We start from the raw sequence: 27,849 nt of genomic DNA on the forward strand, positions 1-27,849 counted from the left end.
CAATGAATGTGTTGAATGTGTTGGCTTAGAGTTTTAATGCAGTAAATGTGATGCACCATGGCATATTGGGTATGTTAACAAGAAGCGAGGTCTATGTTCACTTCTTTGCCTTAACGTGATAAATTTGTAAGTTATAAGACATGGTTTAGAGTAAGGCGATAAAATACCATCAATCTTGTTAAGATATTTTCTGTACAAAATTACTTACAATAAAGGGTAATGAAAGCCAAATAAGTAATTTGAAAATATATGAGTTTTGAAAAGTAAATACAACTATTTAAAGATGCTGTACAAATGTTAAAGGACATGGTTAGATGTAGTACTTTTTCAAGTAAATAGCATTCTAAGTCTTTGGTATAGAGCTACCCCCCATAACCTATAGCCTATTAACTCCAAACCTAATGACGGCTAATACCCTGTATAGTCCCTCCCTATTGGGTGTTAGCTTTTTTTTTTTCCTCCTACTAGCTTACTAACTTTGCAATTTCTAAATACTAGGTCGATAACTTGGAAGTACCTATGCTTGACCCTGGAATTGTAATATTAGACAACCTATTAAGTCTTGATAACCATTTTAACTTCAGCCAAGTCTCTAGTTTCTTGAAACAAATCCAAGTTAACTCTCAAAACTTCTTTATTTTGGTTAGGATCAAAATGTGTTGTCTTGAGTGTGTTCATGCACATCTCAACAAGTATCATTGTTTCTATTTTATATGTCAAAATAAAGGGCATTTCCCCTATCACCAAATGATTTATGGTTCCTAAAATATATTAAGGAACTCATGTACCCATGCTCTTTTATGCTTTATCTAACTTTTTCTTGAAGGTAGTTAGAATTTTTTGATTCATGGACTCTACTTGCCTATTTATGTGGAGATAGGCTATTGAACTATGTACCAGAGCAACTTTGAAACTTTGACAGAACTGTTTTAACTTGTCAGCCTGAAATTATGTTCCATTATCTGCCACAATAGTGTAAAATAGGCTAAACCTACACATAATGAACTTTCAAAAAAAATCTTTTACTATTTTAACAATGATGGTAACCACTAGTTCTAACTCTACCTACTTTGTAAAATAATTGTAGGCCATTATCATGAACTTTTAGGAAATCACCATAAGAAATGGTCCTAAAATGTCGATACCCATTGTACAAATGACTATGGATTAAAGATTTGATTAGGGGCTTCTACTAGCTACTTAGGAACTTTGGCAAACTTTTGGCATTTGTCACATACGTTTTTTAGTGGAGGCCAATAATAACCCTATCTTAATGCTTTTTGTGCTAATGCTCACCTGCTTACATGATGGCCATACACCCATTCATGAATTTTCCTTAACATATACTCTGCTTTAGATAGGGAAACACATTTAAAAAGAGGGGCTAAAAAAGTTTTCTTGTACAAATTTTCTTCCACTAATGCATATCATATTACTCTTTTTTTTACTTTTTTACACTCTACTAGGTTAAAAAAGTGCTCTTTTTTTAGGTATTCCTTAATAGGGGTCATCTAGCTATCATTTTCTTTTATACAAAGAACAAGCTGAGCTTACAAGCATTTGGGTATAGGCACATACTCCAATAAAATCTTTTCACTCTCATTGATTTTAATAGATGCTGTCAACTTGGATAAGGAGTTAACTATGGTATTATTAGCATGAGGGACCTACTTTAAAATCATTATAGTGAAGGGTTGACTAAGTTAGCAAATAAATGTATGATACTTGGTGAATGAGTGATCCTTAACTTTATATTCATCATTCACTTGGCGAGCGACCAATTGAGAGTTTATGTACACAATCAAGTCCTTGACATTTAGGCTAGCTAACAACTCTAGTCCTACAATTAAGATCTCATACTCAACTGTATTTTTAAAGATAAAAAAAAAGATAGGTCATACTATCACTATTGCCCTCTTAAGCTCAACAATAAAATTCTTGTGCTAAAGCCATCTTTTCTTATCAAACCATCCATATATAGTAACCATGTGTGTTCTGTTAGGAAGCCTGCCATTAGGGATATTGAATAATCTAGGGGAATGGTGTGAGGCTCTCAGTTAGTTTATCTATCACTTGTATCTTTTATGGTTTTGTTTAGGGGTTTGAAGGTGAGGGTATGGGTTGAGTTTGGTGTTGGGGATAGGATTCTACCTCAAATGTGAAGGAACACTTGACAAGGAAGTCTGCTAGAGCCTGGGCTATAATAGGTTTTTTTTACTTACATTCGATGTGAAACTCACTTAGCTCAACACTCCATTACATCATTTTCTTAAAGTGTTTATCTTATGAAAAACCTCATTGAGTGGCTGATCTATTAGCACAACTATGATGTGTGTTTAAAAATATTACCTAAGTCAACAAACTACCATGACCAGCATAAAAGCTATCTTCTCCATCCTTGTATAGTTAACCTCTCTATTTTGTAGAGCCTACTAGCGTAATACACTAGTACTTGATTCTTAGTTGCCTCATTGACCAATATTGCTACCAAGGTTTCATCAGAAGTTACCAGCTATACATAAAAAGCTCACCAATGACAAGGCTGGCAAGCATAAGTGGAGAATGGAAATACTACTTGAGTTCTTCGAAGGTTTTTTGACATTGTTTATCCTATTTAAACTTAGTGACACTTTGAATGACCTTAAAAAATGGCAAGCATTTATCTGCCAACTTGGAGATAAACCTATTAAGGGTTGTCACTAACCCTATCAATCTCTACATCTCTTTGGTAATATGTGGGGGTTCATGTCCAAGATGGTTGTTATCTTCTCAGGTCTTGCCTCAATACCTTTGTTAGAAACCACAAAACCTAAAAACTTCATTGCCTCTACACCAAATGTACACTTAACAAGATTTAACTCTGTATTGTATCTTTTTAATATAGCAAAGGCCTCAGCCAAGTCTTGCATATGTTGTTCTATTGAAGGACTCTCAACTAACATATAATTTACTTAGACCTCCAGAGATCACTCAATCTACTCTTTGAAAATCTTATTCACTAGTCTCTGGTAAGTCAAAGGGCATCACTGTCTAGTAAAAAAAAAACCACCTTCAGTGATAAAGAATATTTTTTTCTTAATCTATCTTTGCTAATTTAATCTGATTGTATCCCAAGAAAGCATCCATAAAGTTAATATACTTGTGACCCATAGAGGAGTCCACCAATCTATCCATTAAAGGCAAAGAAAAGCTATCCTTTAGACATGCCTAATTCAAATCCATGAAGTCTACACACATTTGCCATTTGCCATTTGCCTTTTTCACCAACACTACATTAGCGAGCCAATCAAGGTACTTCATTTCTATAATATATCCAACTACTAACAATTTGTCTACTTATTACTTAACTGCTTGCATTTACTTAGGGGTAAACTTTCTCTTTTTTTGTTTAATTGGTTTAACAATTGGATCAACATTCAAGTGATGAGCAATAACATGTTCATTAATACCAACTATGTTGATCGTAGTCAACATGAAAACATCAGTATTTTTTTACAAAAACTTATGTAGTATACCCCTTGCCTTATACAACTCTAGACCTAATAGTTGGTTATTATTGTTGTAACCACTGTGGGATTATTATCATTGTCTACTAGGATGTTAGTGTCATCTTATGAGAATTGCACTTGCCAACTTTGACCTTTTACTTCCTAGGTGCAACGTTAATAGCCATCACATTGGGCAAATAGGACTTGCACTTTATTTTGCTATTTTTTCATTCCTTATTGGCTCCTACAATGACACAAATAATGCCCTAGATTAAGTGTTTACCTATAACTTTCTGCTAACAAGCCTCTTCGATTAGATGAGATGAGCCATCGCCTTATTGGTTGGTAGTTTATTCACGATTTTGGCAAGGTGGGGGCTGTTGGCTTATAAGGTAGGTTAGGTGTTACTAAGGTGCTCTAGTCTCTCAATTTCCTTCTTCGGAGCTTTACGCTCATCAATGGAGTGCCTCCTAATTGAATGATAGTTGTAGTGTCCTTTTTTTAAAGGTTAGTTGTTTGGCCATTTAGGCAGGGATCTTACTTAATTAGGTATTTGGTTGGGCCTTTAGGCAGGACATTATATAATGACATTAAAGTTTCATTTTGGTTTTTGGTATTGGTGGGTTTATGTTTGGGGGTTTCTATTATTGTTGTTATTATGCTAGTCTCTTCTTTTTTATTAGTCAAAGGCTTAGCGGTTATCATGAAATCACCAGCTCAGTGTATCAATCTACTTGTTTTCACCACACAAACATTTTTGGCATTACTCTTGCTATTCAACCCTATTAGTGGCCCTAATCTATTCTGCTTCAGTAAACCTTTAGGCCTTTTCATATAGTTGATATAATTATTCTAACTTGTTCTCAATCAATAAGTACCTAAGATGATCACGTCTCATACCAAAATTAAATGCCTGAAAGGCCCATTCAATATTCAAATTTTTTATTTCCAAAATGGTCATATTTAATCTTTTCAAATATTATCATAAAGTTTTATCTAGTTTTTACTTTACTGCCAACAAGTTCGCAGAGGAGCGCACAACATCCTTGCTACTCAAAAAATGTGCTACAAATTACCTGCTTAGGGCATCAAAGCTGCTTATGATAGAATAAAACCATGTTCTGCCTCTTTCCCGTAAAATGGTTAGGAAAACCCTACATTTCACCTCATTAGAAGCATTATGTAGATCAATAAAGGTCCTAAAGTGGTCCAGATGATTTTTTATATAAATGGTTCCATTGTATGTGTCTTTCAATAGTTTGAGGGAGAAAAGGATGTCAACTTATCTGATGGTGGGTATGAAGAGGTTATGATAGTCCTCGAGCCATTGGAGATCTTTATTTTTTTTCTCTTTTTTAGTCAACTAGCTCTTTGTGCAATGTAACAACTTACGCAACTAGCTCATTATCTAGGTTAAGGTTTGCATGGACTTAACTTTGTGTAGGGTTTAGTATAATATAGTCATTACGGTAGGTACTACTTTGTATTGTTTGAGGATAAATTTCTTTATGAAGGGTCAAGTTTTGTAGTGGTGGTTCCCTGAAGGATAAAGCTGAACTTTCTTTGAGGTGAGGCTTTTCTAAGAAAGGTTGTTGGGTGGCCTACTAGTATTGTTGAAATAGCCTTTAGCCTTTATTGCATGGCCACTTAGGCATTTAAGAGCTGAATTTGGGCCATTAATGGTTGGTAGAAGTTTGGGGTAAGTTGCTGCATGTTTGGTAGGTATATAGGGATTTGTGGAATGGTAAGTAAAACATACATGGTGGAAGTTACATAAGGATTGTTTGGCCACTAATTGGCATTGATGGATTATGAAGAGGGAATTTGTTTTGTGGGTAGTTAGGAAACAAGTTTTGAAGGTGTAGTTGCAGTGGTGTGGACCAATGTTAGAGTTAACATTACATTTGGAGATAAAACTCCCATCAAGTTCTGGTAGAAACCTAAAGGTTACATAGCCCACATATTTAATGACAGTGGGTTGGGAATGGAGAATTCCAAGAAGGTAGGCTTGGTGATGGAATTTAAGGGAGACTTGGTAGAAAAGATGCTGCATCAGTAACAACTACAAGTTGAGTAGAAGTATTAATGGTGGGAGTTAAGAATTCAGAGGAATGTGGTTGGTAATACATGGTTGTCGGTTCCAACATATGGTGACAATTGTTGATGCTGTCTTAACTGAAAAGAAGGAGGGGAGGTTGAAGAGAAAGATGACTCAAACCTGCAACCAAAAAACATTCTAAGGGGGCACCAGAGTTGTTGCTCTAGGGCACACACCAACATTTAAGTCAATATTGTATCAGAAGTTAAGTAAAGTAAAGAAGCAGAAGAAGATGGTGAAGTGCGCGGAGAAAGCTTCATTGGAGGAAGCTCAAAGTGTGTAGTAAGGTTATGGCTTCTTCTTGTTGTTGTTACATACCCGATCCTCCAATTACCTTATTTATGAGACCAAGAGGCAATGACCTAACTAAGACAATTGACAGTTGATGGGATGTCTACGTGGAGCTCGAAAAGGGTCTACATAGGTAGATGTGAGTCGTAATTTAATAATCCTAGGCAGGCATGAGCTACATTTAATGGCCTTAGGTAAGTTGGATGCCAAGTGGTTAATTTTGAAGTGACTGTCTTGACAGGTTGTCAATTGGACTTTGGGCAAGTCCTTCATTAGACGAAAGATGAGCCATTTTCCTAGAGCAGATGATGTAGCTGTCAAGGCGTGCCTTATTTGGATGACTCCAAGGTATGACTAGTTGTTCAAGCCTTGACCAAGTTTACCGTTGACAGTTAACTTAGGTGTAACAAGTTTAATTTTATCTCTTGAATCTATTAAAATCAATTATTAAAAAAAAATGTAAAACTAAAAAATTTTACATTGGTGTAAATTAATTCCTCCCTAATTAATAATCATGTAAGTCTATTGTAATTGCACTATATATCACAATATAATATTTTAAGGTTTAAGAATGTGGATGTCTTTTTGCAACAACAACGGAAGGGATGTCTTATTTTGGATTGATTCTATGGTAAGTAAATTCACTGTCAAATCTACCAACTACACAGCAAGGGAGGTACTTGGTCGACAGGTTTTTAATAGAACTTAAAGACACCCAATATGGAGACTTATATGGTCAGCTAAAGTCGTCGCCAAAGTTAAGGTATTTTTTTAAGATTGGTGAAGCAAATATTACCAACTTCCGAGAGGCTTTATAAGAGAGGAATGTCGGTGGAGATATGCTGTCCGGTTTATGAAGGGTATGAGGAATCTTGGAGTGATGTACTTGTTACTTACCACTTTAGCAAGTTGGTGTGGAATGATATGCTTCCAGGGGTGAGTGTTCAGCAGTCTGAAAGAGCAGTTGATGATTTTTGGCTTGATGTTCTGGAGGAAGCCACACGAGCAAGTTCTCTTGATCTCTGCATGTATGCGTGTTGGCTACTGTGTTGTAATAGAAATAAGTGCTTTCACAAAGGCACATGCGATATGACTAAGAGATTGGTGGCTACAGCTCGATGGATGTTAGCAGCAAAGCATAGTGTGGAAGGTGATAAAAATTAGACAAGGAACAAAGGGACACATTAACAACAAGGGTGGCAACTTCCTCGGCAGGGGATATATAAGCTAATGTAGATGCATCCTTTACGAGTCAGGAAGGGGTAGCAAGAATGGGACTGGTTATCAGAGACTTGGATGTTGTTGCACCTTATTTGTTAAAATATTTTCTAAAATTAGTGAAAGATGTTTAATTAAGTATAATACTTGAGGGATTGAGAAATCAAAGTTTAGGAAAACTTGAAACAAGCTTTGGAATCAAGAATAAGCTGAAAAACTTAAGTTGGCATTTAAATACCAATTTTCTGTTTGAGGGTATTTGAATACTCTCATAGGGCATTCGAATACCCACTCATTGTTTTAGGATATTAGGTAAAAAATCATTAAGATATTTGAATGCTCAAGAAGGCCATTTGAATACCACCATTCTATTTGGCTAAAAAGCATGATTTTTTGCAATGGTTTTTCTTGGAACAAGACTTGCTCATTCATAGGTGATCTTTCACTATAAAAAAGGTGAATAATTATATCCATAATTATTCATAAAAATGTCTTTAAGTTATAAAGACATATTACTTCATTAAAATGGTACAAGTTAAGGGACACAACCTTTAAGATCATTCTCTATAAATAGAAATGGCCAGAAGTCATTTGTAGCATGTTGTTTAGTGTTAAAAAATGTACAAAAACACTGCCAAATTCTTCTCCCTCTTACTTTTAAAAGAAAACAAATCTCTTAGACTTTATTTGTTACAGTAAATTAGTCTAAGATTAGATATTTCCGTGCCTCTTCAATGGTGTTTAGTGGTTTGAATCTTACTGATACAAGGTGAATTCAAATAAAGTTTTATTACATCTCATAGACTATTTGAACAACCGCGATTGCATCCCAAAAAATGATGGGAGGCAAATAAAGTGTTTTCATAAAAACGCCTTAAAGCCATTTTGCTGTAGTTTTCGATTCTCCATTGAATGTCAATATTTAACCACCGATGTAGGGGATATACTTCAAAAAGTAGCAGACTTGGAACCATTCATCTTCGTCAACATTAAGTGGTCGTTATACCAACATTACTCAGCTGTGAATCAAATCGGGCAGAAAGCCTCCTTCATGTAGAAGTATGGGCTATATTATGGAGTTTACTGGTGACTAAAGAAAATGGCTTTGTTCGGATAGAGGTAGAAAGTGATTCCCAGTTAGTCATAAGAGAAATTAGAGAGGGAGATATATAATATTAGGCAGGAGGTAATTTGATTTAGATTTTAAAAGGCTTCGCTTTTGGTTTTAATGTGGTTTCTTTTAGTCATGTCAGTAGGAAAGTAAATAAATTTGGAGCATATACCTATAACAATTATTGTACAATTAATTAATCATAATTTAAAATTGTACAATGATTATCAAAATTTTACATAGAACTCGTATTTATAAATAGTAGATACTTATAAGATTTTTTATTAAAATTAAACTATCGTAATATATTATAATAAAAAGAATTGTAGATGAAATATTCCAAATAAACATGCTTATGAGCTAGCAAGGTTGGAGTGCCAGGTTGCAGAACATAGATTTTGGAGGAATTCATTGCCAACTTCTCTGTGTAATCCCTTGTGAAGTTTGAATATGAATGAAAGGCTATTTTAATAAAAATTAAAAAAAAAAAAAAAAAAAAAAAAGGAGAAGTGGATGTCTCTAGTGTTGTTTGAGATGCAAACTAGATGCTGAGAAAATAAGGTGAACGACAATGTTTTTGTGTTAATTAAGCTTTTTAATTTATGTACCGAAAATATTAGTTTTTCAATTTAGATACGTTAAAACTAATTAATAACTCTAAATGTCAAATTTTATTTTCCCTTTTTGACGTTCTTTTTTTTTTTTATGGTACAATCGTAAGGCAAGGAGACTTAAACTCGATTTTAAACTCAATTTAAAAAAAAAAAATTACAAAAATTGAGATTTGAATGTTAAATTACCTTAATGACATTTTTTAAAAATAATTATATAAATTAATTAAATTAAATCTTAAATTTAATGCAACTTTTTTTTAGTACATATAGTGTTGGAATACTCATCGTGTCTCTTCAAAACAAATCCATCTTTTACAACTTGAATTTAAAATATTACCTATACTTCCTCAAACCGTTATTTATTAAACTCCTTATCGTATGAGTCAAACACTCCATTGATTATTGAATTAAAATTCATGTTGAAATTGAAATCTCTAATGTATCATCATAATTTTAATCTTATATAATTTTCAAAACCTTAAGCGAGAGAAAGTGACTCTGCGTTTTGCCTATGGTTCTAACCATCAATCAACATTACACGTGAAAGGGAACTAGCCGTTCAGGCATCCATCCTCCGGGCCTTCCTAGAAGCAAGTGAAATTTTATGGTTACCCTTTGTTGTTATAATCCCTTGCAAAATAGACTACGCAGAACTTCTTTTATTTCTAATAGAAACCATGTTCCTCTTCCATTAAAAATGGTAGGGCCTGTCACCATGAATATGAGCAGTGTCACCAAAAATAACCTTTGAAAAATTCATTAAAATTCTTAATTTTATAGAAATACTAGTTTTGAATATGATAGCTTTACGAAAAATTTGGCAAGACAATCTGAATACACAAGCTCAAGCATATAAATTTGAGTTTGATGATCAATGAAAGCTCAAACTTGATGAACAATTACATAAATGTAAAAGCTTGGATTAAATGGTGTTCAACCCTGACTCAGTTTGTTGGGACCAGAATTTGCTCCTCACAAAAACAAGACACGCCACTAAACTGTAAATGAAGAGGAAACAATAGACAGAAAAGCAGGTTCATGAATTAAGACATAATAAAAACATCGGGGCACATTCCAATTTTTTACTGACTCACGACCATAGTGCATCAATTTGTAGCTTATTAATTTGAAAATTTCAAGGATGAACATTGAAACTAGCTAAAGACAAGATCAAGAGAGCAATATAATTTTCCCATGCCAAAGAAGAGTCACCTAATTTCCAATGTACGATCACAGAGGACCTGGGAAAGTACCATTCTCCCTCTGCTCATTCCACCTCTCAACCTGCAGCAATTTGAACATCCAAAATATTAAAATGGGAAACACACATAGAACACAATGGCCGGACTAATTCAACTTCTATTTGCCTTAGAAGTAACTGCTGATACAAGCACTACAGAAAATAATCAAAATATTTTTGCGTATGTAGAATTAAACAGGAACCCTGGGATGGTTATTCTGCTATTCGTTGATCAGCCAACCCACCAGTAGCAGAGAGCACAAATGAAACAATACATTACAGCATTAAAATTAGAATAATGATGGCTACTAGATTATATAAAATCTCAATAATTAAAAAGCAGTCACCAGCCTACCACTATACCTGGAGTCAATTAAAGTAGTAACTACTAAATAATAACTCAAAAGATCCTATTCATAAACCTAATTCAGTCCACATAGATCACATATTAGTTTCATCACCTTATCCATCTATCTCCACATCTGAACAACACTAAAATAGGAACATTTATAAGTGTACAAAAGTCCTTCAATGACAATCTTTGCAGAACTGTCCATAAATTGATAGCTTGTTCAAGTAGACACTTATTTCATATTTTTAATTATCACAAGCAACATCAATCATGACCCTATCACACATTGTATAGTACACTTAAATATTGTAGTGTACCAATATGATACGTTGCTTCTGCTGATCAGTAGGAAAAAATATAGGTGCAAAATTCTATAATTCTCAAGATAGACATAATATAGAACATTAGGTGTGAATAACAAGCACCTGTAATTTACTTATGCCCTTCAATGTTAGAGGATATTTTATTTCCTTAACTATAATGATTTATATGCATCAATTGATAACTAAAACCACAGATCATGTCACAAGCTTTTTCAATGATGCCATGACATATGTAAGGATACTTAACCTTCTGAAAAACAGAATTTGGTACTAGAAGACAAAAAAAAAGCACAGGTTAATAAAGTTTATATGAAATATACAGCATATATTCCATTGCAACAAGGCAAACTCTTGATTGCTTATGATAAAATAAAAAATCTAGGTATACTCACCCATTCCCCAGGACAAAGAGAACGATAGTATTTGGCAAATCTCTCACATTGATTAGACTCTTCACCCTTTGCAGCCAAGCACCTGTAGTTAATTTTAGATTAAATACACACACATACACATTTGATAGCATCCAAACAAGCAGAATTTGAAAATTAACAAGTAATGTACCTGTGAAACTCAATATAGCGGGTGAAACAATGTCGAGTTTGATTTGTTGTAGGGAAACGAAAGTCAGCTGGGGCTGTTTTCAGTTCAATCTGGGATGATACAGGGAAAAATATAGTGTCGATGAAATGTGAGAACTAATAGATGATAACTTGATGTGAATTTGCTACTTATCAGTTCAAAGTGAAATTTTCCAATTATAACAGTCAGAATCATTTACCAATCAAAAGATGTCAATTGAAATCATTTTGCAGGTGCTATACATTAATCTTTCAAAGAAATTATAAGGTAGAATAAATATACAAATTCTTAATTTTAGAAGCCAACTGGCATAATTACGTATATAAAGCATTAGCAACAGCCAACAGGCTTCCATGAGATACAGACAAGAAAAGTTATTGCAGCTTCAAAATGCCACAAAAAGGGTATCCGAAAATTCTTACTGCAGAATTGAAGTGTCTGCTTATTCATAGTTCACAAACAAGTTGACACAGCATAATGCCAACAGCCTCCACAGATGAATGGCAGTCTTAAGGTTGCTTGTAATGCCCAAGCCTTAAACTTGGTACGTGTCAAATGTTTAGAGCTTAGTGGGACTTGAGTAGGCTTTGTCATTTGCTTTTGAAGCATAGCTTTATGTTTGATTGTGTTAAAATTGCAGGTGCTTATTCCATTCCAATTTTTTAGCTTTTTAAGTGAGAAGGATATTTTTATAATTTTAGCTTGCTGGATATTACAGATCAACATGCCTAAGAGTCCTATTTCGGGCTTTCCCTTATGTTATAGTGTTTTTATCTATAGTGTAGCTATCATCATTTTAAGTCAAGTTTGTTAATTTGTTAATTGTTAGGTTTCCTAGTTAGCGTCTCAAGTATTGGTTAAAGTCCTAATTGCACTAGGAATGTTAGGATTCTATACACAATCTTTTCATTGAACGGTAGAATTACTATGAGAAAATTTCCAGAATTGCTGCTGTTGTGATTGTATTATAAAATCAACCTCGGGTGCGATTCCTAAGGCCAAAGCCTATATGGTTTCTTCTTATTATTTTCCAACATTGTTTACCTTTCCAACCAACCCCAGATTAACCTCTTTAAAACCAAGCAAACTCTACCTATTCCACAAAAGCAACTGTCAATTCCCCACTAACCATCAATTAATTTCACAGACATGGTTCACAATACCAGAACAGGCTAGGAACAAGAAAGCTGTCCGAAATCACAACTTCCTTAAATCACGGATGATCCAAGAATACATGAAAGTAACTTCATTAAGATATTAAGAGAGGGCATACCAAATATTTTGATCTTTCTTCTATACGTGCAAGGTCAGTATAGAAAATACATCAAGATATAAAATAACCTAGTTTCCCTTTAGATAATGCTTTCAGTGGCATAAGTCCACTACTGTAATCCAGTATTCCTCAAGTACTTCAGAATTTATGCTTCTAACGCCATAATGCTTATTACAGTACACATTTTAATGTCATCAATCGCTCTATATATAAGTAAGAGTATAATCTCTCCAGTGTCTTCATTAGTTTTCTTACAAACACATTAATTCATAATTAATATAAAGAGAACATAATGCTTAGGCCTTGATAACAAGATACACTTACTCTGTACCTTATCATTCATTGAATGAAGGCGAAAAGGGTTGCAAGAGACAAGCTGTGACTATTGAAGTTATCTTTCAAATTACATCCAGTTTTGGATTATGAAAAGAATTCGTTTTGCAAAACAAACTTCCCAGTTTAGCTACAATCGCCTATTTCCAAAAATAATTTCCTCTTCATAGTACAAAAAGATTCGAGCTTACCACACTACAACATCAATAATTTACCACAATATGGTAAACATAGAAATGCAATATTCTACTTTGACACACAAATTCATCATGGAATGCGGAGCCTAATACAAATCTCACCAATGACGGTTGAATCCTTCCGACTTAAACAACTTTCACTTCAAGGTACTAAATTTCTAGAACATTCCACTTACAAATTCAAGTCACAAATCACATGAAAAGAATTCCTTTTCTTTTTTTTTTCCTCTAAAGCAATGAAATTTCAGATTCTTCACATCAAATGACTATCAAAATCGTTATTCCCCTTTTTGTTCAAGAATTTGCAAGCAATGACAAATTCACAACTAAAACCTAGAAATTTAATAAAAGAGAGTATTCTAAAAGACCGAAACAACTGGCGCATATAAACGAATAAGAAAACAGTTACTGGCCAAAAAAAAAAAAGAGAAAACAGTGAATAAATTTGAAATCAAATGAGGAAATCGCTATCGAAATTTTAATTCTAAAAAGAAAATTTTCCATATTCTTTTCATTTTCGGCAGTTTCGTGGAAAATAAATGGAGAAGCAAAAATTAAAGAGAATCGACGGTTACCTCGTCTGCCATGACTGATCCGATCAAAGGGAAAAGAAGGAAAAGATGGTGACGGTTTTTCGACGGGAGACTTTAAAATTGGCCTACAAAATTGACTGACCAGTTAGGTTTCTCCGGTTCGTCCTGTGACCAATAAGAACACGCGACGTCAGATAGGCAAATCCTAATAAATTGACCAAAATACCAAAGGTTTAATATAATGAATAACCCCTTAAACTATAATAAAATATTAATATAATATTTGAACTTTAATAATTTTTAATGTAATTTTAAATTATTAATTTATTAATTAATGTAGTACTTACTTTTAATATAATTAATTTTAAATAATGATATATATCAAACAAACAACTTTTCAAGTGCTTAATAAACTCATAATTCAAATACTATATTAGATATTTTTAAAGTTTATGTATCATATTGAAAATCATATATATATATGATATTATAATATATATTATTACTAGATAACATTTGTTAACTTGGATACTTATATAGACAGTTTTTTTTTTTCACACATAAGATAATTCTTAAAATTTTTCATTATGATAACACATACGATATTTATTAATTTTAAATTATTTATAAAAATGTATTTTAAAAATTATTAAATTATCTAAAATTTTAAAATTCAATCAAAAATCAATTTAAATTCTAATGAAATTCATTTCTCATGTACATCACATCATCTTAATTTAAAATCAATTTTAAAGAAATTTATCTTTTTTAATTTATCTACGCTTAACATGATTATTTAAATTTGTCAAAACTTTTAAAAATATTATTTAATATCTTCAATATTTTTGATAAATAATATTTACATTATCTTCAACTTTTAAATATATTAGTTGTAAATAAAAATAATTTTAATAAATAATCCATCAGCTTTAAAAAATAGATTTAGATTTATTTGAATTAAAATAAAATTTAAATTTAAATCAATATTTGTCATAGACTTTTAATATTAATATTTTAAGAAAATGTGAAAAACAAAGATATAAATATCAAAATAATTTCAAGAAAACCTTTATTGTTGGTAGTTCTTAGTTATATAGTTTTTCCAATATCTCACAAAGCATATGAGTTAAACGTATTTTTTCTTATTATTAATTTAACCTCTCTTTTTATTAGTCTATTCTTGCTATAAGAACAAAATAATTTTTTATTATAAGTACTATTTCACTAAACATACTATTCATTCCATCATGTATGATTTTTTTTTCAATTCAGCTATAACAATTTCTTTTATTTCTCAATTCATAATAAATTTAATTAAAATCAACTTAAGCTAATATCTTTTTTATTATGATTTAAAAACAAATAAGAAAATAAACTTAATGAATTTGTTTAATTTATTTTTGCAAATGAAATCATAGTGCACAACTAAATAACAGTAAAAAGAAAATCTGTGTTAGATAACTTTTAAACTCTAATAAGCTATGTTGGTCATTTTGATGGAATTTATTGAGTCTAAAGCTATCAAGTAATTATCTGATTAGATTTTTTTTTTAAGGATAAAGATATATAACATCAAATTTTAAATATTATCATCTGATTAGATATTATCTATAAATAAAATTATTATTTAATACATTTATGGATTACAGTTTATCAAGATTTAAATGAAAAATCAATCATATATAATATTATATTACAACATATAAGAATACCTTATAAGATTTGCTCATGTGTAATCCCATGTGTACAATCTATTTTAAATGACACATAAGATAATTTTAAATATACAACCAAATAAGTATTTTTGCATAATCACTTACATGTACAATCTATACATAAGATAATCCTTTAATTTAATTATGTACCAAATAATATTAAAATTTTAAAAATTAAGTTTATCCAATATTTCAATTTTATATAAACTTTAACGTAATTTAAATCACAACAAATCTCAACTAACTCTTATCATCAATATATATTAAATCCAAAATTCAAATGCTAACTTTTAAATATCAAATATTTTCGATTAAATCATTATAGTTTTACTAACTTTTTGAATTTTTCCTATGTGTATTACTTTAAATATTTGGATTAATTATATGTAAAACATACAAATTAAATATAATTTAGATATATTTTGTTTTAAAATAAAATTTTCCAATAATATACATATATCTCTTTTAAATTTGAAATGTTCAATATCTTCATAGATTTCCTCATAATCTTTTAACATATGGTCTTTTTTTTTAAATTTCAAACAAATAAAAATCAATTATTATATACTTTATATTTTCAAAATCTTTTAATATTTCCTTGATTGAACTAGCATTGATTACAGATTAAATATGAAGTATGTATTTCCACATCTAATAATCTTATAAGTATATTATTTTTATTCAAATTCTTTTTTAAATGCAAATTTCTGAATTTTTTTAATGGTTTGATTAATATTACAATTAAGTTAAAGTATGCAATTCTTTTTTGAGTTAATTTTATTTTCTAATATTATTATTTATTTTTAACTTTTTTTAATTTGTTTTATATTTTTTAACTATTTTAATTACTTTTTTATCAAGATCATAGTTTTCAAACACTAAAACAAAATTTGGAGGTATATTTTTTTTGTTATGCCAAGAAAAAATCATTGAATAAAGAAATTGGTTTTATATCATTTATAGTTAATATATATGTATTTCATTCATTAAATTTTTTGTATTATGTATTGAGTTTAACTTTGTGAAAATCCTACTCTATGAAAAGATCCTACATAGGTGCCAAATAATTAGTTAGTCACTAATCCTACTGCTTATTTCTTGGACATATGAAACTTCTTGACATTGGTTTTTAACATGCAAGATTATGTTTATTAAATGAAAAGTGAAAAACAAAAATAGAGTAAAGAGAATAACAATGATAATAATAATAATAATAATAATTGCTACTATATTTAAATTTTTATCTTTTTAACAGTTATATTAACACATTTTTTCTCAAGTAAAAAAAGTGATAACATGAATTGTGCGTATGAATATTAAGCCACAAATTTTTTTTTTTTTTGTAAAGGTAATGGTAGTAAGTTTTACTTAGTCAATAAATATTTTTCAATTCAAGAATTTATAGATTTTTTTTTTTTTTTAGTTTTGTAACTTAAGTAGGTCTCTTACATTAATTATTGGTTTTAGAGTCACATAGATTTAAAAGTGAGAATCAACTACATTCCAAAGAAATTTTTTTTGGATCCAAAGTAATTTTTTTTATCTATTGGTTAATAAATATTTTATTATGAACTAATGTTTAAGTGTTGATAGATATTTTAATAGTCTTTTCAGTTTGTTTTTAATAATAAATTTTAATTAATAATTTTATAAATTTAAAGTATTTAACTTAATAAATAAAATTAATTCATGCATCGCACGGGTCACAAACTAATTTATTATAATTTAAAAATCATTCATAATATTGACCAAATGATGTAAACCATTTGTTAACAAAAAAAAGTAAATCAATCACATTTGTTGACAAAAAAATCAATAGCATTTAGCTATATTTGGTAAAAAGGCACGAAAAGGGAGGATGAGAAAAAGTAAAGAAAAAATGTAAAATTTAAGTCAGTTGGTTCATATAATCATCTGTAATTATTTTATATTCTTAGCCTACGATCTCCTTTAAATCAAAAAATGAAAATAAAAAAAAAAAAGTTAAGATAGTGTTTAGTTTTAGAAAAAAGTGAAAACTTATTTGATATTTGAAAATAAAAATAAATTTTAAAAAATTGAAAATAGATTCAAATATGAAAAAAAAAATTTCAATTATGAGAATAAGGGATGAGATGTTCATTAATTTTTTACTTGTGCTTTTCAAGTTAATAAATTAACCTATATTTGAATACTTTTTTAAGTCATTAATTAATAAATATGTGTTTTATACTTATATTATAGACCTATTAATTGAGCGAGTCACACTAGGTTTGGATTAAGTCAAACCTAGTGCCATAACCTATATTATATACTTTTTTAGATAGGCGATGTGAATGTGTTATAACCTTCTTCACGTGCAATTGTAGTTTCGAACTTAAATCAAGTTTAGAAGACTAGAATTTACTATTTAAAGATATCTAAGTTAATCTTGAAATTTTTCTTTAAATTGGATAGATTCAATTAGGTGACCAATCACACCTTAACAAAAAAAATTGGTGGCGACTCCTTTAGTTTGTGTCTAGCAGTAGGTCTACAGATCTATATGTTATAACAACGCATATCCTTTAGTGTATATTTAAAAAAAAATAAGATAAATTAGTTTTTTTTTTAAAAAAAATGAGATATGTGTCACTTTATTAACCGCACTTATGAAATTAAAAAACTTCTTTGACAGTATATCATATAATTTCTCTTATTATAATATGATAAAATATTTTAAATGATATTTTAAAAACTTATATTGGAATGAAAATAAATTTTATTAATATAATAATATCTTAAGCTACATTTAACCGAGTTTAGGCATTAACAAATCTTATCTATGGCCCGTCCTAAATCTTGTTAAAAAAATAATGGAATGCAAGAAACAACTTATGAAAACTTAATGTTTTGTGAACTTCTTGTAAGCTCATTGTTGAATTGTTAGAGTTGATCAATTATGAACCTTTAACAATGAACAAAATGACTTTAAGGTGTTGCAAATGCCATTTCTTTTTTTAGGATTATTTCATCCCAACTAGTTATAGTATGCAAAAGGGTGAATTGAAACTCTTCCAAGATACAATAACTCCCTATTTGTTTATACTTTACACTAGTATAACAAACCACTAAACACACCATAGTAGGAACATAAATACTTTTATTTTGCAATGTTTTTTGCAGCAAATAATATTAAAGCCACTTACCTTTAAGTGAGAAAAAATGGGAGAAAGAATAAAGTAATTCAAAAATGAATTGTATGTTAAAATGAACTCACATTAATCTCTATTTAAGGAGATTGAATCCTAAGGTTGTGAATGATTGAATATTTATGGGTGTATGGAATCGAAACAAGTAATATAAAGTGAGTAAAATATCATTCCCACGATTATTATAAATAAGTGAATCAAGTATTGAAATTGTATCACCTTTAATTATATTTAGAGGAATCAAACAAGATGCCAATACCTAATTAACTGTTTCATTTAAGCAAGCAATAATCAAACTAAACATATAATAAACTAAACTTAATTTAAATAACAATCTAAAAATGAATATAATATGCTCGAATTAATTTAAAATTCAAAATTTAATTAACTACCTAGTGCAACAACCTAAATAATCTAATAAACATGCAAAGACTAGGATGAAACTTGAATAAAACTTAAACAATTTCTACAAGTGCACAAAATCGAAACAAGTAATATTAAATAAGTAGAGTATTGTTCCCACAAATATTGAAATAAATGGAAGAGAATTATGTATTGAAATTGTTTACCCCTAATTATATCTAGAAGATTAAAAATTAGAATGCAAATAACTAAATAACTACTTAAATTAAGTAATTAAACCACAACCTAGCTAAGCATTCAAAATAAATTAAATCTGAAATTAACAACTTAAATGAAATAAAGCAGAAAGTAAATTTACTTAGTAAACTTAAAAACATGTAATTAGTCATAAACTAACATGTAATAACCTTAACATAATGTAAAATTAACTAACCCCTAAATCGTGTAAACTAGTTAAATTAAGATAAATTAAACTAAAAAACAGCAAGTTAACCTAGAACCAAATCAAATATTTAACTTATCAAAATTAAACATGTAAATAGCTAGCAGCAAGTGAACTTAAATCACATGAATTTGAACTCATAATAGTGAAGTAAAAGTAAATAGAAAGTAAGAACAGAAATTAAGAAAGCTCTAAACTTGAATTTAAAAGAAAACTAAAATTGAACTTTGCATAAACTTAAACTAACTTAAAGAAAACTTAAAAAGATGAAAAGTAAAGAACAAGAAAACTTAAATAAGCTAACTGCTTCAAGTTGGGTTGTCATCCCAAACCCTACTTGAATTTTTCCTTAAACAAATGATAGCTATTTATAGAATAAGACTCTTACAGTTATAAAGATAGGTAGATAATGGCTAAAGCTTTCTTCAAGAGACAGGAATGCTTTGTAATTACTTTTAAACCCTTGGCAACCTTATTGAATAAGAATTCCAACATTGACTAGGCTTTAGCATATCTTAAACCTTTTTTGAATTGGGCAAAGTCTTTTTGAATAATAAAATAGACAACTGACATTTTTTCTTGGCAGTCTAGAATCTTGAAATGCTTTAAACTCTTCTTGAACAACATCTTCCAATGGACTTGAATCTTGAAATCACTTTGTCTTCAATCAAATTCTTAGATCTTGGACTTATACTTTTAGTTAAAGAGTTTTTGGACAATAAAGAAGTAAAATTCTAAGTTATATTCTCCTTATATGCTGCTCCCTTTTTATAATGCTTTTCTATCTTTATACAAATCTTACCTTTGGTAGGAATATCCATTCAAACTAGGATTTCCTAGTCAACTTAGGAAAAATAACTTTAAGTAGGATAACCAAGCGCTCTTCCAATCAAGGTAGGAATTCTAAGTTAAAGTGGGATTTCCAAGTCAAAGTAGGAAAACTTTATTCAAAAAAGAAAACTAAGAGCTATTTGAACTTGTCCAAGTATAAATAGCATTTTCAAGTTAACATGCCATATAAGCTTCCAAGTCATATCTATTGACCAATAAGAAAAGATCTACTACCATGTTGTCCATTAGTAAACTCATGTATTGCACACTATATAAGCTACAATGAACTTAAATTTAACTTGAAATTACACATATATACCTAATCATAACCAAACATCCCTTACATAATTTTTACATAAGTAGACCCCATTTAGTTCGGGGTTAATTTATATTTTAAAATTAGACTTTGAATTTTTTTAATTTATTTTTGATAATTTGAGTGAGAGTATTGTATGTAGTTTAGAGTTATTATTATAAAAAACAAAAGAGAAAGAATTATTTTGCTGAAACTTGAAGAATGTTTAATTCTAATTGGCTTGTTGAAATGAAAGTGTTTTAATTAAAAAAGAACTGTAAAAGGAAATTGATTTAAGGGATGGATTTGGATTAAAAATCCAAGGTTGAAGTTGATTAGAAGATTCAAACCAAGAAAACTCATTTTCTTATTGTAATTGGAATTAGAGGCATATGAAAATACCTCGCTAGAATCAATTAGAGACAATCAAGAATCAATCAAAAAAATCAAGAAAGAAAGAGTAAAAATAAAGCAGAAAAATTTAGAGTTTTTTTATAGTCTTTTCTAATGTTTTGGGTTTAGATAATTAGGATTTTTTTTTTAATTCTATGTTGGGGAAAGAAGTTGAGAATAAACACAATTACAAATGCCCATGTGCTTTAGAATCAATCATGACTTAATCTTTGGTATTTACTTTTTACTTGTTGTTTTCTTAAGTTATAGTTATCTTTGTATTTTATCATAATTATCTATTTATTTATTTATTTGTTTGTTTGTTTTTATTTTATTTTATTTCTTTGACTATTTATGTCTAATTTTTAGGAAAAATTAGAAAGCATTTACAAAAAAAATAAAACAAAATAAAACATTAATAAATTTTTTTAAAAGTAATTAATAATTATCCAAAGATAAGAATTTTATAAATTTCAAATGGTAAATTTTTTACGAATTTTCTAAGTAAGAAATTTCTCTAAATTTGACCCAAATAGTGAAATAATTTAGACGAAATTTTAATAAAAACAATTGTATTTTTTCCAATTAAAAAAATTAAAAATATAAAAATAAAACTTAAAATTTTAGGTGAAAATATTTAACAATTATTCAATGATGAAATCTTAAGAAAAATCACAAATGATTGAATTTTCATAAGATTTGTAGATGAAAGGTTTTTTTCTAAATTCAACTCAAATGATGGAAGAATTTAAATGAGATTTCAAAAAATAATTATCATATTATTTTCTTTACAAAGATTAAGAAACTAACAAGAGTTTAGATTCTAAATTTAACTCAAATGGTGCAAAATTTTAAAATGAAACTTGTAGAAAATTTTTCTAAACAGACCCAAATGGTGAAAATTTAGAAATAAAAATAAAAATAAAAAATAAATTTCGATGATGAAATTCTTATTAATCACAAATGGATGATTATCTAAGATATTTCTAGGTGAGAAAATATTTTTAATTTGGGTCCATGGTGAAAGAGTTAGATATATTTTTAACAAAGAAAAATTTAATAAAATAAATTATTAAGTTTTTGCGATGATAGAGTCTTTTTAAGAAAACAAATAGGATTCTTAAATATTTTTGAGATAAGAAAGTATTTTAAAAACTTCTATCAGATTGATGGAGAAACCTTAGAAGTCATTTTCAATATTTAAATAATAAAATAAAGATCATTAGAACCAAGATGATTTTTAAGATAATTTAAAATTAAATGGTACCATCTTAGGATGAGTATTGTAGGAGTGTTATAACCTTCTCTGTATATAACCAAACTCTTGAACTCGATTTTGATTAGTAGACCAAAATCTATTTTTTTAAAAATCCTTAGGCAAGCTTAAGACATTCTTAAGAGGGTAAATTCACTTAGATGGCCAATCATACCTTAATAAAATATTGGTGACGATTCTTTAGGTTGTGTCTAGCTATAGATTTACGAATCTATATATTATGATAACATGAATTTTCTAAATTTTTCATCAAGATTCAATAATTCTTACTTTTTAGGTTTGGCAAAGCAAATCTTGTAGAAATTCATTAATCCAACTTCAAGATTTTCAAGAATCAATAAGAACACATGAAGAACAGTCCAAAATTACTCCAAATGTACCTAAAATCATCCAATATTGATAAAAAAACTCCAAGATTCACCAAGATTTCATCTTTTCTTTAGGATTTCCTACAAACAACAAATTAAGCAAATTATGACTAAAAAGATACTTATTTTACCAAAAATAAAGCAAAAGTAACTCAATTAAACACTGAAAATAACTCTATTTAATAGAGTTATCAATGTTCTAAGATCCGACTCCATATTAAAAATATATTTAATATGCTTGTTGATTTTATCTCTATTCCTTCTACTAGGAACATTGAAAATTTTGACCCAAAGGTTTTAATTTTCATGCCCTTTTACTTGTTCTAAGTACAAGGTCATCTTCTTTTTCAATAGAAGTTACCTTTCATGACTCTTTCAAGTTATCTAGAGCAATTTCTTTATAATTATATTCTAATTTGAATCTATATTCATCAAAGATAGAATCCTTAGATTTAATTACTATATTAATAGGAATTAAGTCAATTGGTTCTATCACTATGAATCTATATGCATTACTATGTTGAACATAGCCAATGAATATACATTCAATTCCCTTTTCACCTAATTTCTTTCTTTTAGATTCAAGAATCCTTATAATTGCTCTACAACTACATATCTTAAAATAATTTATGTTGGGCTTCTTTTTCTTCCATAGTTCTTATAAGGTTAACTTTTTCCTTTTATTAGGAACTCTATTTTGGATATGGAATGAAGTTAAGAATGCCTCACCATAAAAACCTTGCCCTAAACAAGAGTAGGACAATAAAGCATTAACCATTTCAATTAAAAATCTATTCTTTCTTTCTACCACACCATTTAAATATGGACTATAAGATGGAGTTACCTTTTAAAAAAATCCAAAATTCTCAAAATAGTTAGAATCAAAATATTCACCTCCCCTTTCAATTCTCAAAGTCATAATCCTAAAATTATAATGCAATTCTACTTCATTTTTATAAGTCTTAAACTTATCCAATGCTTCATCTTTAGAATACATCAAGTAAACATAACAATACCTTAAGTATCAATAAAAGTTACAAAGTACTTTTTACCATCTATTGATGGAGTACTATACAAATCACATACATCACTATATATCAATTCAAGGATTTTAAAACTTCTTTCAACTTTATGAAAAGGTTTCCTTGTTATCTTAGTTAACATGCATGTCCTAAATTTTTTGTAATTTTTTTTAACAAAAGGAATTAGGTTTTTCTTAGACATTACATTCATTCTATTATAATGAACATGTTCTAACCTATAATGCCAAAGATTAAAAGAATTAAGCAAGTAAGCAAAAGAATTATTCTTATTATTTATCATAATAAGAGATACAATGAGTTTAAACATGCCATTATAGGCATAGCCCTTTGCCACAAATATGTCAACCTTAGACAAGATAAACTCGTCCTATTTAAATACTAACTTAAAACCATGCTTAGCAAGCTAGCGAACAAGATTTTTCCTAACTCTGAAACATACAAAACATTTATAATTGTTAATATTTTACTAGATATAAATTCTAAATCAATTGATCCTCTACCTTGGATCTCAGTTGTAAAAGAATCTCCCATATATAACATATTACCTTTCTTTAGAAAAGTTTTGAAAAAGGCTTTGTTAGTGCAAACATGTTTCGTGGTACCAAAATCATTGTCTTTTATGACATTGATTTCAAATATAATAGTAACAAAGATTTTTTTTTGTTGCCTTAGGTATTTCTTTCTCTTTTTTAATTACAGGGAAATCTTTCTTAAAATGACCTTGTTTCTATAATGGAAACATGCACCTTTCTTTTTTCTTATACTCTTTGGCCTTTGGTGAGAGTTTTTTTCTCTTTATAGATGTGGATGGCTTGACATCTTCCATTAAATTGACCTTGAAAAAATTAGTTTCTTTTTCTTTGTCATTTTTCTTACAATATTGCTTTTCTAAGTGAAGATTACTTACAAGCTCTTCAATATTAACATCTTTCTTTTTATGTTTTAATGTTTACTTGAAGTCCTTCCATGATAATGAAATCTTGTCAATTATAGAAGACATAAGAAATGTTTAATCTATATCTATCTTGTATTGTTTTAACTTATTCAAGATAATTTCAATTTCAATAAATTGATCCATGACCTATTTAGAATTAGTCATCTTATACATGTTTCATCTTGAAACTAGGAACTTCTTGGATGTAGTATCTTCTTTCATATACATTTTATCCAACTTATCCCATACTTCTTTTGTTGATGTGCATGTAATATAAGTATCAAATAGAGAATTGGACATACCATTTAATATGCAGCCTATGCATGTGTAGCCATCATTTTTCCACTTTTGCCTCTTGGAAGTTTTATTGTGAGATTTATCTTTTTTTTCTTCTGGCCTTGGAGTGGTGAGAACATATGCAATCTTTAAAGTGGTGGGGAAGATATACATCTTTTGTTGTAACCTTAGGAAGTTGCCTCCATCAAATCATTTCAAAATTTGAAAGGTGATTGTCATCTCCTTGATGGAATTGAACTTCTCCATATCATTGAAAACAATCCTTAAGTTGTTAGAAAAATAATGGAAAACAAGGCTAAAAGAAACAACTCGAGAACTTATTGTAGCCTTTTTGTTGAATAGTTAGAGTTGAGTAGACCTAGTAATTTAAAACATGACACAGTGACGCAACATGAACATGATACAAAAAAAAGATACGAAGATAATACGATTTAAAATTTTAGTAATAATTATATATAGGTTAACTAAATAACAAAATATATATTTCATATTTTTATATCAATATAAATTGTGACATGTAATTTTTATGTAAAACACATTACAAATACATGAATTTTAGTATTTTATATTACATGAATCATTAGGTCTAAAGTTGAGCAATTATGAATCTTCAATCACGAATGAAATTGCTTCAAAGTGTGATGCCAATGTCACTTTCCTTAAAGATTGTGTTGCTTCAATCAAATATCACTATCTTTTGATTATAAATGTATCTTTTTAAAAGATTACAAACATATTTACTCATTTGAATAATCAAACTTTTCATACAAAAATAAACCATTTTTTACTTTTTTGAAAATTGTAACTTTTCGTACAGAACAATCAGTTACCCCAAAAAGATTATCATCCAATGGCAATTGATTCCACAAGGGTTTGCTCTAGGCTGACAATCTATACCTACTTATACAAAATTTAAGTTTAGCTTTTGTTTAACAAAGCAGTCGACTTCATATCCTTGACAATCATTTGCTCTTCCTAAACGATTAAGGTAGCTAACTGCTCTATGACTACTTTTCTATATAATTTTAATACATGATTTTTTAAAATATAGAATCATAAAATTATCCTTAAAAATCATAACTTAAATTATTTATTAACTTAATTTATCTTTAATTAAATTATTATTTAATCATATTTTCATATTTAAAAATATTTTCTAAGAAATCCTAATGAGTCGCTTGGCTAGAGATATGTTTGGGATGATTTGTTTAATAAATCTATTTGTGCAGCTCAAACAAGGTTTAAACTAAGAGTATTAAAGTGCAGACAAAAAACTTTACCTAGTGAACCGACTATATATTTTACCGTGTGAGTTTTTGGTTAGAATATTGATAATTTTGTTGAACATCAAACTTTAGATATTCTTACACGTCATATGTATATATATATATATATAGTTAATTATATGTAGTTTTTTTTTTTTCCTATCAAAGTTTAAATTCTAATTATTATAACTAAAAATTAAACACTAACAATATATCATATTGGTAAAAGTTGTAAGCTCTAATATCACTTTTCACAACTCACATTTTCTATCCAAAAAAACATGCTTAATTCCAAAGAAAACAGATTCCTAACTTTTCCCTCCTATATCTCTGTTCCTTCTGTTTTTTCTCCAACTATATCCGTACGTTAAGTACAGTAAAGATCAAGACTTGGTAAAAGCATGACACCGATTTATCCAAAACGGCATGTATTAAAAAACATAGAAGCTGGGTGTCCTGGTCTAACTTTGGCATGCACTAGACAGTTCTAGCTAGTGTGAAATATTTGAGCAAAGACTCTTATCTTTTCTGTCAAGTCTTGTTCTTCGTTAATACAATGGCAGATAATAATAGTGCTAATCCAGCAGAAGCTGTAGCAGTGGCAGTAATTGAAGGAACGTTGACAAACCTAAACAAGATCAGGACACGAAGAAAAATATTCCGCCAGGGAAATTTTTTCCATTGAAACACATTTCAGGTATATTATCTGTGGTCTCATTTGTTTTTTCTCTTCCAGTTCTTGCCTTGGTCACCTGGCTGCTATGTATGAGAAGCTATGACTGCGAATGGCTCTTCAAGTTGCCCAGATTGCAGATTGGGATCAGCATTGGTTTGATCCGTGTCTTCTTTGATTTGCAACGGTGCTCTCTGCTTGAGAACCCGGTTGCCGATGGCGAGAATTATTGTGGTTATGGTGCCATTGACTGTGATGTTTACAGTCGGTATTGCACTCCTTGGAGCTAACAACATGGAGAGCAGAAAGATTCCAGCTACACCATTGTGGTTCAAGATGAAAATTCGTGAAAACAGTCTTTGGAGCAACATCAAAGACTGCATTTACGACAGTGGCGTTTGCCAAGATTTGGCCACGACATCGATGCAACTCAGATCATATGATTTCAGTATAAAGAAACTATCATTTATAGAGGTATATATCATCAATTTTACATACCAAACTATTTAATTTAGCTGACACAATCTTTGTTTTTTGTGATAAATACTAATCCTGTCTATACCTTGATCGACTCATTTTGAAGTCTGGATGTTGCAGACCACCTGGAGATTGCCACATGCAGTATGTGAATGCCACCTTTTGGGAAAAGGGTGAAGAACTGGTAAATGAATCTGATTCCAAAAATCCCGCCTGTGATTCATGGAAGAACGACAGGGACGTCTTATGCTACAATTGCCGGACCTGTAGAGAAGGCAAATGGTTCAAACTTGGGGTGTTTCTAGTTTGCATGGCTGTGCTGCTTATCAGTTCTCATTTGTCCCTATTTCTGGCATCAATGTGGGAGCTCCATGTATCGTAGAGCAAAGCTAAAGGCTGTTTCATTTTCTGTTTGATGTAACCTTTTCTTTTCTTTGATGGTTAGGATATTATTTGGGTAAATTTGTTTTAATTGCTGGCTGTCTAGAGTCTAGACTCAAAATAATGAAACTTGTTTAATGTTGTGCCCATCGTTTTCTAGTACAATGCTACCCCTTTTCCGTTTCGCTTAACAGAGCTAAAATTAATGAAAATTAAGGTGAGAGCTGATTGTTAGAACAATTAACTGCTAAAGTTTAATTAATAATAGAAAGTTGA

The 27,849-nt window shown here is 29.6% G+C and overlaps 2 protein-coding genes across 2 annotated transcripts; one reads left to right on the top strand and one right to left on the bottom strand.

The window, feature by feature from the left end:
- Window positions 1-9,839: 9,839 nt before the first annotated feature.
- Window positions 9,840-13,834, bottom strand: LOC111298957 (cytochrome c oxidase subunit 6b-2). Its single transcript, XM_022893724.2, has 4 exons — window positions 13,693-13,834; window positions 11,297-11,385; window positions 11,128-11,209; window positions 9,840-10,104 (listed from the first exon to the last, which is right to left on the bottom strand). The coding sequence occupies exons 1-4, from the start codon at window positions 13,702-13,704 to the stop codon at window positions 10,051-10,053; spliced, it is 237 nt and encodes a 78-aa protein (XP_022749459.1). The 5' UTR covers window positions 13,705-13,834; the 3' UTR covers window positions 9,840-10,050.
- Window positions 13,835-27,009: 13,175 nt separating this feature from the next.
- Window positions 27,010-27,574, top strand: LOC111300265 (tetraspanin-15-like). The gene is made up of 2 exons (XM_089747872.1): window positions 27,010-27,189; window positions 27,299-27,574. Exons 1-2 carry the CDS (start codon window positions 27,010-27,012, stop codon window positions 27,572-27,574), a joined length of 456 nt encoding a protein of 151 aa, XP_089603998.1.
- The last annotated feature ends 275 nt before the right edge of the window (window positions 27,575-27,849 follow it).

This window comes from Durio zibethinus, chromosome 18 (genome assembly GCF_047325235.1).
Source record: "Durio zibethinus cultivar Kanyao isolate XHJ-2024 chromosome 18, ASM4732523v1, whole genome shotgun sequence".
NCBI classification, from domain to species: domain Eukaryota; kingdom Viridiplantae; phylum Streptophyta; class Magnoliopsida; order Malvales; family Malvaceae; genus Durio; species Durio zibethinus.

What these genes read in the sequence shown, in the direction of transcription:
- LOC111298957 (XM_022893724.2), bottom strand. An exon ending in CGCTATATTGAGTTTCACAG is followed by an intron (nt 11,210 to 11,296) that starts GTACATTACTTG and finishes AATTAACTACAG; the next exon opens with GTGCTTGGCTGCAAAGGGTG. An exon ending in CTCTTTGTCCTGGGGAATGG is followed by an intron (nt 10,105 to 11,127) that starts GTGAGTATACCT and finishes AAATTGCTGCAG; the next exon opens with GTTGAGAGGTGGAATGAGCA.
- LOC111300265 (XM_089747872.1), top strand. Translation starts at nt 27,010, where the DNA reads ATGGAGAGCAGAAAGATTCCAGCTACACCATTGTGGTTCAAGATGAAA. An exon ending in AGAAACTATCATTTATAGAG is followed by an intron (nt 27,190 to 27,298) that starts GTATATATCATC and finishes CTCATTTTGAAG; the next exon opens with TCTGGATGTTGCAGACCACC.